Source organism: Gopherus flavomarginatus, chromosome 1 (assembly GCF_025201925.1).
Source record: "Gopherus flavomarginatus isolate rGopFla2 chromosome 1, rGopFla2.mat.asm, whole genome shotgun sequence".
Taxonomy (NCBI): Eukaryota; Metazoa; Chordata; order Testudines; family Testudinidae; genus Gopherus; species Gopherus flavomarginatus.
Window position 1 is genome coordinate 101,615,086 of NC_066617.1, and position 12,337 is coordinate 101,627,422.

The following is a 12,337-nucleotide window of genomic DNA, read 5'->3' on the forward strand; positions in this document are numbered from 1 at the left end:
ACACCCACCCCAGAGTGTGTGGGGCAGAGTCTTCCACCTCATGTTCTTGAGTTATACAACCAAAACTTCCTTTACAGTGCCCCCCTTCCGCTCCCTCACCATACCCCACTCCCAGTGGTTGTCTTTGGTCAGTGAGGACCCTAGGTTCAGAAGTGCATCTGTGTGAGTTCACCTCCCACCTGGGGAAGAAGGCATCTTGCTTGCTCTGCCATCTGAGCACTTGCTCTGTCTGGCTGCCCTGCCAGCCGTGGTTCCTTGCCACCTGGCTGCTTCACCAGCCACTTCTTCCCTCACCAGCCACGCACTGGCTGTCAGTCACCTTCTGCTGCCATCTGCCTCTCTGCTGTGATTGCAGGCTGGGCAGAAACACTGCCCGCCCCCAGTAATTTCAGCTCTCATTTGAGCACTTTAACATAACATAAGGCTCCTAATGAAGCCTATTTAGCTATACCTTTGAACAGTGGGGAGGAACAGGTTAAACCAGACTGGGGACCATTAGGGACAGGCCACACCTCCTGGCTGGGGCATCTGTCCCCACCCCTCTTACTTTCACAGGGGTTTGTCATTTGAGCCTCTGGCTTAGCGAGTTCCTTTCAGCTGAGGATGGCCACTCAATCAGACAAGCTCAGCACAGTTCTGCTCCTCTTTAGTCCTACAAGGAAGATAACATTTCTCTACCCCTGCATTCAATACTAAAGTGATTTGTAACCCAACACCAGCCAAAGCCGATCACTTGGCGCTACATAACTCCTGTGTGCTAGATACCTACGCAGAGTAGGTGTGTTCATGTCAAGGGAGAGTTCATTCAGACCATGCTTACAAAACAAAAGGCTAAAAATACATCCCTTCCCCCCCCCCCCCCCACAAAAATAAATACAAAAATCAACCTGACATTTTGTTGCAGGTTGTGAAACATTTCATTTGACCAGAAATGAAGCTTCCAATTTTTTTCAATTTGCTGTAAATTCTGATTTTGTTTGATTTTTCAGAACTGCCAGAGAACCAAAAGAAACACAAACATCAGTTATTTGCACAGTTCTAATGGTGCATCAGAGGGGATGCAGAAGACAATTTTCCTTCACAGAGACCACATCTAATCCAAGCAGGTGTGGATAGTGTTTTCAGTCCACGAGAGGAGGGAGAGAGTGGCTGTCTCCCTGCACTGTGGGCAACATGGTGAGCATAGCTAGCTGCCTGTGCTCAGGAGGAGATATGTGCCCCCTTTCATTTGTGCTAGTAGCATAGTATCACAGTGTGTGACCCGAACAACCCAACCCCTTCTCAGGAACTGCCAAAAATATGTGGCATCCTCAGAGCTCTGTCAGGGATGGATGTACATAGTGAGATCCTTCTGCAGAAAATAAAATGTTCTGTTCCAAGCAGGTCAATGTCAAACATGAAGTCCGAAAGGGCTATGAAAATCCCTTTAAACTTATGCTCCCATCGGGAACCAGAATCTTTTTCTAAGGCCTTAACTGAAGCCCCCTGTTCAAAATCCCCTGACGCCTTACATAAAAACCCTACAGTCTTCCTAATTACTCCTGCTAAAAGCAAAATCAGGCAGGACACTGCTAATAAATAAATCAGGTTTAATCATAAACAGTATACATATTTATAGAGAGTGAGAGAGACTTGATAATATAGGGTGTTGCCATGGCACCAGGAATCAAACACTTGTGCGTTTTACCCGTGAATGATACAAGGCGAGGATGGAATGACGGACAAGTGGAGACGGGATTGGGTCTCTCAGAAGCTATTTCCAGCAAATATCCATCATTCTGTCACCTGTCAAGTTACAGAATGAACTAGCATTCGGTCCACAGCTCCAGCCAGGACACAGAGAGATGGATACATACAGGGGCAGTATGTGAGGGATGGGGGCGGGGTGGAATATGCCAGGGCTGGTATGAGGTATATATATAATCACACACTCATGAGAAGAATATATGCACTGTTGTTACTTACAATTAAATTTTAGAACCAGATTCTGCCCACAGCTATGTATGCTCATCTCCCATTTAAGTCAAAGGGTGTGGCATGCTCATATCTGAGGGAATGCATCTGGCTCTCTGAGTGCACACAGGGCCCCAGCACAACAAGCAAGAGACACTGAAATAGAAAAGGCAGGTAGATAGCAGCCAGGGACTAGGGGAAGGGAGGAATGGGAAAGAGTGACTCAACCCCAAATTAATCACAGTGGCAAAATTCACCCTGTGCAGAGAGTTAGCACAAGGATTATGCTCTCAGGAACTTTAGTGGTGCCTATGCCCATCTTCTGTCCAGAGGCAAAACCCCACCAGTAATAAGGAGAACTCTGGAAGCAGAGTTGGTTCCAAATCAACTCCCCACATCCTGTCACCCCTGAATTTCAGAGGAAGGTCCAAAGCTCTTTCTATAATGGTCCAAGTCAAAATTCAAATCAAGTTAATCTCTTGTCAAAGACAGGAAGAAGGAACTGTTGCTCTGATAGAGACGTGGAGCAGAGTGAGTATTTATAATGAAGTATTCTGAGTACCTGTAACAGATTTGTGCTTGTTTTGAGACACAGTCACACATGAGGAGAGCTAGCAGTCAGATGTGTTGGCTTTACAGTACAACAATTTCACTTTCAATTACTGTACATATTATATAACCTTAAAACTGAAAATACTTGGCAAGTCTAGAACAGAGACACAGTTTTCATTTCAAATACACAATGTCCATCTGGTTTCACTTGAAAAAAAACAAAACAAAAACAAGATTAAAGCTATACTACAAAAGTGATATTTACATCAATGGGGGTTAGAAATTGCCACCGGTACAGCAAAATTTCATCACTTCCAGACTTTCTAAGATACAGCAAACCAGAGGTCATCTAACTGGCCAGTCAGAATTGCATACCCATGTATAGAGTCCATCCTCAGTCTGGAGAGCCTGGGTTAATACCATTATCCATTAAATGAAGATGGGTAAACTGGAGCATTTTTAAAGTGTGCTTGAAAAAAGACACACATTTGTTTTTCTCAGCAGAGTATGAATGATGGGTTACTCTTATTTACATATACCCAATGCCTTCTCTGTGTTACTGACCTATTCCCTGGGTAGGCATGAGGCAAATCCTTCTTTACAAGTCCAAGTTCTTCAGACGGAAGAACGAAAAAGGAACTTAATTAAGAAATGAAGAAGCTAGTCACCTTTCAGACCTCTGATTTCCTTAACTGTTTACAAGGGTAGCTTGGAACTTTACTACAGTATTTACATTAGCGATGCTGTGGAGGTCTGAGGAAAAGCCATGCTTATGGTCATGGTGGGCATCCTCCATGAGGTGGGTGCTATGAACCCATTCTCAAACCATTTTGTTTAAGGCACTGCACCAACACAATGACTACATTCAGAATGGCGGATACCTCTTCACTGGATAGTGCATTTCTCCCTCTCCCTTGCCTGGCCTTCCCTGAGAACTTTGGATTTGATGTATTTCAGGTCACTGTTGACACTGGGTCGGCGAGCGAAGGGGGAGACCATGCCATAGGCATCCATCTCTTTGACACGGCGCATCCTGAAGGATTTTTGGTGGAAGGCATCGCCATACTGGACAGAGATTTTCCTATGAAGGGCAGGGCTCATCTCATGAGGTAGCTTGGCCATGCTGAAGAGGACATAGAACATCTCATCCACGTTCGTGTTCTTCTTGGCTGAGATTTCAAAGTAAGCACAATTCTCATCACTGGAGACAAGCTTCTCTGCTTCCTCCGAGTGCACCTTGCGGTAGATTTCACTATGGTCATTTTTGTTGCCACAGATCACCATGGGGAGGTCAGCTGTCTCCTTGGTCTTGTTCTTTAGGCAGGATTTGACTTCAAGGATCTGCTTTTGGATCCTCTTGACCTCATCAAAGGATTCTCTGTTGTCCAAACTGAACACCAGGATGAAAACATCTCCTGCAATTAAAAAGAAAGCCAGAGGACTTCTTCATTAGAATCCACCTCAGAACAGTCTACTTCACTTCCACCAAAGAAGTCGGTCCAATAAAAGATATTACCTCACCTACCTTGACTCTCTCTATTTAAAATATAGTGTATTTTGTTCCCCCTATCCACCCATCATTCTTCCTCTTCGCTTGTTTCTCCTTTGATTCCATACACTCTCTAAGGACACTAGTTCCCGGTCACCTTCTGATTCACCTTCCCCTTTGTTCCCATAGCTGTCTTATGTCCTATGGTCAAAGTATTTCCTCAGTCATATCCTGTTGTCTTATCCTAGACTGCATTCGACTTATTGATGTTGCCCATTTGCATCATGTTTTTCCAATAATCTTCTGATATAATTCTTCTGGGTCACTCACTCCTCCCCCCCCCACCCTGAAAAACACCACCTGTGTAGCAACTCCTAAAAGCAGAAAACAGTAGCCACGATGCCTCGACACTTTCAATGTACAAGACCAGGAGCAGTACTTGACCTCAAGACCCACAAATCAGGTTTCAGAGTATCTGAGAAATAAGTTTGAGCTTCCAAGAATCCAGTGTTCTGCTACCATTTCACTCGCTCAAGAGAAACAGAGTACAAAAGACAGTGCAAATGACATACGTCCTCTGGTATTACTTACAATACTGGGACTCAGAATCTTTCTTGTACAAATATAAGATAAAGCAAACCAACAACCTGTTAAGTGAAGTTTACATGGAACTGAGAAAGATCTTTCATGGACCCAAGCTTATCCCCAACCACAACCTGGAGTTTGGTACCTGCATCATGTAGGATCCAGATCCTGGTATATTAAGTAGCGCTAGATAGACTTAGGGTGTCACTGGATAAATAGTAGGGCAAGTAGGACTGAACCCAGGTGGCTATGAACTTTGGCTGTATACTCAGCCATGTATACACTCACAGTCTAATTTTCAGAAGTGATGCATGCACAGCAGCACCCACTGAAAACAGGAACTCCTAGCTGATCAACACTTTCAATATGAGGCCACCATTCTTCCAATATGTGGTTTACCTCATTCTGGGTGACTATAGGAGAAGGAAGAAATACACCTCTACCTCGATATAACGCTGTCCTCAGGAGCCAAAACATCTTACTGCGTTATAGGTGAAATCGTGTTATATCGAACTTGCTTTGATCCACCGGAGTGTGCAGCTCCCCCACCCCCCCGGAGCACTGCTTTACCGTGTTATATCCGAATTTGTGTTATATCGGGGCAGAAGTGTAATAAGAGTGGAGGGAGTGACTTTAGGGAGATGCATTCCACTGGAATATTTTATTGTCCAAAAGCAGGGAACCAGTTTAAAATTTTTTTAAAAAACCTTATCAAGTCATTTTTAACCCCTCAGTGTATATTCTACATTTGTATTACATTGCTTGTGCATGGTGATGATAAAGTTCCTCTTTCTCCTGGCATTCTTTATACCTGTGAGATTTTGATTTTACCATTCACTTGTCACCGCAGTTAAAAAACACAAGTTGTATGTGTTACACGCAGGGGTTGAGGGGAGGAGAATAAATTAGGCAAAGAAACTCAAATTTCAGAACGTTTCCAAGTTGATTCCTGGATGAGTGATGTACCCCCTGATGACATCTGGAGTACTCCAGTCAGGGAATGTCACTGGGGAAAAGATGCATCTTTATAACAAGCTCCATCCCATTACCCATCATTCCCTCTATCTAGCTTTCATTTTTTCCTCATTCACCACATAAACTAGTGCTCTGTTAGGAAAGAGTTGTGTCCAGGTTATTATCCTCAAGCAGAAATCCACAGTTGGGATTCTTGACCCACCATCCCTCAGTAGGACACCCCTTTCTTTCTCACAACCCACCTCTCTCACCTGTCAGTATAGAAAGCCTCCTCATTGCAGGGAAAGGGTGATTCCCAGATGTGTCCAGGATGTCCAGCTGGTACATGTCTCCCCGGATGTTGTAGACCTTGCGGTGAAAATCCTCAATGGTGGGAGTGTACTGGTCCTCAAAGCGGCCAGTGAGAAAGCGTGAGACGATGGAGCTCTTGCCCACCCTGGAGGCTCCTAGCACCACCATGCGGTAAGAGTTCTTGGCTGGCACACTCAGGGTGCAGTTCCCACTGGACACAGTCTTCATCATTGCTTGGTGCTGAAAGGGTGAAAATAAAAGCAGGTGGGGGTGGAGAGAAAGGAAAGAAGAGTGAGGCTAGAGTGGAGCGACCTCCGTGTTTTTTTACAACAAACTCAAAGAGCACTGTGGATTGCTCCGTGACGTAAGACAGAGTGTTTGGTTCTGGTTAGCAGGTCTGCTTAGCAGATATAGGAAATCTTGATAAGGAAATTACATGGGGAACCTGCCTCATTTTTTAGCCTGGTTTAAGGAGAATTTTCTTTTTAAATCACATCAAAATGAAGAAATTTATATTTGCAAATAAAGTTTTGAACTACAATTTCCAATTTTGTTTAAACATCGAGGGCTAATTTATCAGCTTGGCTTTAGCCATGACTCCAGTTTCGTGCCCACAGTTTAAGTCACTTAGATATTTGAGGCCTGATTTTCAAAAGAGCTCAGTTCTCGTTTAGACACCTAAACGAAGCAGCCAGGTTTCCGGAAGCACTGAGCAGCTCCCATTAAGATCTAGCCATTCCCTTTAGGTGTTTAAATGGGAGCTGCTCACAGTACCTGCTTTCTAGGATGAATCAGAGTCCAAGTGACCTAAAGTGCTGGTACAGGTAATTGCAGGCACAGAATTGCATCATCAGACACTAGCTTCAAAGACTTGGGCCCCGAATGTTCTTTTTCAAATTTTGACACCAGATTTTTATCCAACCAATCTCTTATGCCAGAGCTCCTCACCCCCAAACTGTTAGCATTTCAAATACTGCTGCTTTGCAGCAAGATGGCTGGTAGTGGATGGAGCTGCAGAAATGCTAGTTTTGTTTTTCATGGACGTGTCACTCTTTACATACACATGTTAGTCCTCGGTTCTGGGAGTCCTTGGCTGTATTGAGAGAACTAGAGAGAAATGAGGGACTGTGGAGCAGAGGGCAGCTTTCTAATATAACCAAAGAGCAAGATGAATACTAAAGTGAGTCTACAGACCCCAGAGATTACATTTTGACACAGTACAAAGATATAGGAAATCTTGATAGAAAAACATGGATTCCACAGACATGTTTTATCTTTCAGATCAAATGTGTTGTGCACAGAAGAGAAAAAAATACAAGCACACTGTGGAAAACTAGGTGTCAGGTCATAGCATAACAGACACATTTGGACAGTTTATTTTGGTTACTAGGAGCTTATGAAAGAAATATCAAGTACCCACTGTGCTGTTTATTAAATGTAGGCGTTGCTTACTGAATGATAGGTTTTGAGTATTTATATATACACACAGAGATTATTTTTGGGTACAGATCTGGATTCCTATCCTTTCCCCAAGTGAATTTCATCTCCCAAGCCTTTATGTGTCTGGTATTTATGCCGAGAAAATCACTTAAAATGTTTTACATGTGTTAAGTACCAAGCAGAAGTAATGAAATATTCTTTGTAAATAAAGAAGCCTGTAAGAAGTCCGAGCCAGCATCCCTATTGGCTTTGTGCTGTGGCTTAAGGCAATAGCAGAACATTACTATTCATTATTATTGTTATTTACTGACCATTGACAGCATTCTCAGCTCTCTAAGAAGCATAAAAGAAAATGCAGCGCTTGCCCCAACGGCAAATTATAATCTAAATTACACTCAAAGGGGATTACAGCCTAAATTACAGTCAGGCAATAAAATCAGGACATAATATTATGCACATGTAGCATGGGTCCAATTCTGTTGATGTGAGAGCTGCGCCAGGCTAGGCTGGCAAGATCCGGCCCTATGTTTGTACTGGACTCTGTGTCTAATTTGGAACAGGTTGTACCTTTTCAGTGCAAAGTCACCAATTTCCCTCAGAAATACCGACATCCAGTGATGTTCACAGCCCTTTGTACTTTCCTTTGTACACTAGGATGTGCAGGTTCTAGGGTCTACGCGCCAAATGGATGGTGATTGAGCTGTTTTGGGATTAGGCAGAAGTTTGGTTTTTTCCCCTTGTGCTCTCTGAGCTTTGTTTAGTAAGGTGGGGTATTTTAAAAAGCAGAATCAGTTCTGCCAGACAATCCTTATAAAAAAATTGACATTATCCTGCCATAATGGTCCAATGCTATACAGAGGGCCAAATCCTCAGCTGGTGTACATTGGTGTAGCTGCACTGACTTCAGTGGAGAGATGCTGATTTATACCATCTGAGGATCTGGCCTGGTATCTTGTAGCTGTGCTGCTGCAGTGGCTGGGGTGAATACTGTTAGAATACGGTAATGTTCTTCAAATACAGGAATCTATTGGTGCTATCTGACATGTTAGGTACAGTGCCCAGAATGACAGGCCCCTGATCCTCACTGCAGCCTCGGGGTGCTACCATAATATAAATGAATAAATAAATAAATATTGACTGAAAGGCAACTGTGTGAACTAGCAGCAAATCACAGTATACTGTCCATCAAGAAAGCAAGCAGGAGAATGTCTCATCTCAATGGGTGGGAGGAAAATTCTGCATCTATCATACAGACATGCCAAGCTGCACGTGTGCATCATCTCTTTCTATATTTGACTGTGTGGAAGAAATTTTCATTTTGGCTAACAGCTTTAAAGTGGTCAAAGTAGGTGACTATCCAAATTTAATGGATCATAATATAAAGCCGTCCTGAGAGGTGGCCCACCACAGAGGTTCTGGGGGGATAGGGATGAAACAGACGCTCCTCAGCTGAGCACTGGAGGAAATGTGAGAACATAGGGCCAGATTTTCAGCAGAGCTCTTTGTTGGGGTCTGAGCACTGAAATATCTGGCCCTCATTATGCATGACGTACAGCTGAAAAGCTGGCCCCGAGCCCATAATGACCCTATATAAACCCTGAAAACTGATCCTGGTCTTTAAGAACATGCTGAGAACAAGCAGCAAACAACTGAACCAGGGAAGAAGAGTATTATTTTAGTTTTGGGTCTGGCTGGGAGCATACACACGTCAGTTTCATTTTACATGTGCAGGCTTTTCATGCTGCTCTGGATGTGCCACATCACTTTATCGATAACATGCCCCCTACAACTCTGTCCCTTCTCTCCCGAAATGGGACAGCAGACATTCCTCCACTGAAAAGATAAAAAAATCTACACTCTGGCCATCTTACCTAGCACAGGACTTTTAGGAATTTTTCTCTCATATTCATCCCAACAATCAGGGCTGAGATTCTGCAGGACAGTCTCTCTTGGAAACTGGTAGGAGCCTGATGGCTTGTGCCAATTAACAAGCTTCACAAAGCATGGGAGAGTGCACAGTTGAGAGTAATCCTAAAACATATGGGCCATCTCTAATTTCTGTACACACCAGCTGGGGCAGCTCCAACTTTTCTCCTTCCTCTCAAAGACGCACGGGCCATGAAAAATACAATAGATCAATACCCCCTTTGCATCTCTACAGCACCTTCAATCCAGAGATTTCAAAGCACTTTTTGTTCATTTCTCCCTCAGTGTACTCCTGAGAGAAAGGTATCATCATCCCCACCTCACTGAGGAGGAGAGAACAAGGCACAGAGAGGCTCAGTGACTTGACCAAAGTTAGTAGCAGAGTGGGGAAAAGAACCCAAATCTCCTCTCAGAATGCCCCAAATTCCAGTCACTAGACTGCACTGCCTGCTATCCTAAGCAGGGCAAAACCTTATTGTGTGTGCTTATACATGCCCCCATGTGGTCAGTTTCTGAGGCTTTGACTGAGGGATGTTTGTGCACAGGAGAGGTGAGGGGAAGTGACAGCTGGAAGCAGATCTCCCTCAGCACATCCAGCATTCATTTAACATGTCCCCTTATGGTGCCCTTGAGAAGCTGGTTCTGTTTGTCAGATTATCCCTTTAAGGGAGCTCCAGTGCTTTGCAGCCTGCCCTTTGGTCTAGTGCACCGTAAATAGATTCTTTCACCACTTCTAATTCCTGTAGCTACTATGCATTTAATTGCCTCCGCTGCGCACCTGACTTGCAGGGTGCGGCATAACCTGGAACCTTCGTTTGTCTTTCACGCTCTTCACATCACCACAGCTTCTGACTCAAACCTTTCTCCTCTCTTGCTCGGAGAAAGAGACAAAGTTCAAGCCCCCTGCAGGGCGCAGGGAGCCATACATGGGAAAGATTAGAGGCAGTAAAGAGGAAACAGAAAGAGACCACACAGTTATTTACTAAATAAAGTAAAAATCAATCAGAAGAGGACAAACAAACACCACCAGCTGGTTTGAATCTATGACTCTTCCTTCAAAGTTTAAAAATAGATTTGTTCCCTGCTGTATGTTTAGCTTCAGGCACTGACTTTAGGGTAACAAAACACCTGCTTTATACTATTTTGCACTTTTAGAGCACCTTCTGGCCAATGATTTTAAAACGTTTCACAAAAGGTAGGTATATTTAAAAAGATCCCTATTTCTGTGAAACCAGGGCACAGAGAGATAAAGCGACTTCTCATGAGCCTGTGACAAGGTAAGTATTAAAACCAAAGTCTCCCGACTCCAGACCCTTGCTCTAATCATTAGACACTGCTGGTTTTGCAAATTTAAGACTATATTACCATGCACCTGCCTTTGCAAATCCATGCATGCACTGAAAAGATCATGCTTAAATTCCAGTGAGGTGGTGAAAAGTCTGATCCTATGCACCAGTTACAGGAAAAACTGCTGCCTGGAGCTTTAACATACTAGCTTTCAATACCCAAATTCTGCATATTACTGCATGCATTATGCTCCCTACCACTGCACACACATAAAACATTCTGAGGCGCCACTGTTTACATTCACCAGTTACAGTATCTCTCTGTATATACTAGTCCTAAGAGATGTATTGCATCTAGCTAAAAGAGACATAGGCAGAAGCAAACCAAACTGTGCATTACAGACCTGTCATTGATTAGAAAATCTTGGAGTACTTTCATTTTCATGCACACTGATATTATTTCTGTAGAGTGTTGTTCTCCCGTATTGCTTTAATTCCAGGTTCAGTGTCTCTCCCTTACCTTTCTTTGTCTGGAGGAGAAGTCCTGAATCTTAGTGTCGTGGATGAAGCTGTCTTGATGGTTTTAATCAGAGGCTGCTGCTGCTGCTTTTTTCTGGATCCCGAGTCACTGGGCTGGGCTCTTCTCCACCACTTTGGACCCTAGCTGGTCTGGGAAAGACCAGAGCACTCCAGGGGCTGGTTCCCCATGGGTGATCTTTATTGGGTCAGAAGATTGACATGGTCCAAAGTAGGCTCTCTGTACCAGAAGGACTCCTGTTCTTTTTCCCCTCTGAAGAGGTTTACGCTTCTCCTGTTACTCTCAGTTCACCAGGTTTCTCACTCACACTTGCTTTTCTTGCAACTTGTAGTTCGTAGACTCATTTGGGTGGAAGTGGCCTCTGGTGCGACACCTAGCTGCCAAGGCTAGCGTGTGCATTCAGCTGACCCTTAGTGCTTTTATGTAGACCCTGTGAAATAAAGAGGGGGATGCAAATTAGGGGTTGGGGGCCTGGGAGTTTCTTATGATAGCAGGTTTGAAAGTACACCCTCACTCTTGCACTGCAAAAAATCCTGACAGATAAAAGATTTCCCCCCCATCTAAGATTTGTTTAAAAACGCTTTGCTTTTTCTTTAAATTTTAGAATTTGTCTATTGATTCTTCCTCCCTCCCTCTCTCTCTGTCTCTCTCCCCCAGCAGCTGGTAAGTTGCAGGTTTTCCTTCTGCAGAACTCACAGATAATTGGCTCACTCCTCCCTTGAAGTCAGAGACAGTGGAAGAAGAGTTGCCAAGGCGGTGGGATCTTATGTTTATTGAAGGTCTTTTTTTTTTTTAAACACAAACTTCTTTCACTTTCCAGATTGCAAATTCTTTTCCTTTCCACAAAAGACATGTGTGTATGTTCGTGATCATGTGTGAGAAAGACTTGTTACTCCTAGTATATTTTTTGCTCTGAAAACTCATGATCTCCCACCTCTGTTTCCTAATTTCTATGATTCTTTCGAAACATAGCATCCCCTGCCCCAAGATACTTTGCAGTTGTAGGAATGCTCGTTGGTTTTGATCTAAAACTAAAAATCAGGTTACAAATGTTAAGTGGCTTGCAACTTCATTTTGATCGGGATCAATTCAGAGACAGTGCTAATTTCCCATCTAAAAGCTGTTGTCCAGCCTGCTTTCTTGTGGTTGGATTCCTGACCTCTTCTTGCTGAAAAAGACCATTTTCTCCGTAGACTGCCTTTCGGCACTACTGTTGCTGCCAACCCTGGTTTGTAATCACTTCCCTCCTTAGCCACACCCCTTAGCTCTATGCCTGATTAATCACTTCCTAAGAAGAGGACT

General features: G+C 43.7%; 1 protein-coding gene across 3 annotated transcripts; it reads right to left on the reverse strand.

The window, feature by feature from the left end:
- Window positions 1–1,575: 1,575 nt before the first annotated feature.
- On the reverse strand, window positions 1,576–12,103 carry RASD2 (RASD family member 2). 3 transcript variants are annotated; one of them, XM_050927217.1, is made up of 4 exons: window positions 12,083–12,103; window positions 11,018–11,465; window positions 5,806–6,085; window positions 1,576–3,920 (listed from the first exon to the last, which is right to left on the reverse strand). In XM_050927217.1, exons 3-4 carry the CDS (start codon window positions 6,074–6,076, stop codon window positions 3,391–3,393), a joined length of 801 nt encoding a protein of 266 aa, XP_050783174.1. In that variant the 5' UTR covers window positions 6,077–6,085; window positions 11,018–11,465; window positions 12,083–12,103; the 3' UTR covers window positions 1,576–3,390. The 3 variants fall into 3 exon arrangements, with proteins under 3 accessions (XP_050783174.1, XP_050783164.1, XP_050783154.1); XM_050927207.1 differs by lacking the exon at window positions 12,083–12,103 and adding an exon at window positions 11,732–11,748; XM_050927197.1 differs by lacking the exon at window positions 12,083–12,103 and having other exon boundaries at window positions 11,018–11,706.
- Window positions 12,104–12,337: the final 234 nt, after the last annotated feature.

What these genes read in the sequence shown, in the direction of transcription:
- RASD2 (XM_050927217.1), bottom strand. Translation starts at nt 6,076, where the DNA reads ATGATGAAGACTGTGTCCAGTGGGAACTGCACCCTGAGTGTGCCAGCC. An exon ending in GAGGCTTTCTATACTGACAG is followed by an intron (nt 3,921 to 5,805) that starts GTGAGAGAGGTG and finishes TTTTAATTGCAG; the next exon opens with GAGATGTTTTCATCCTGGTG.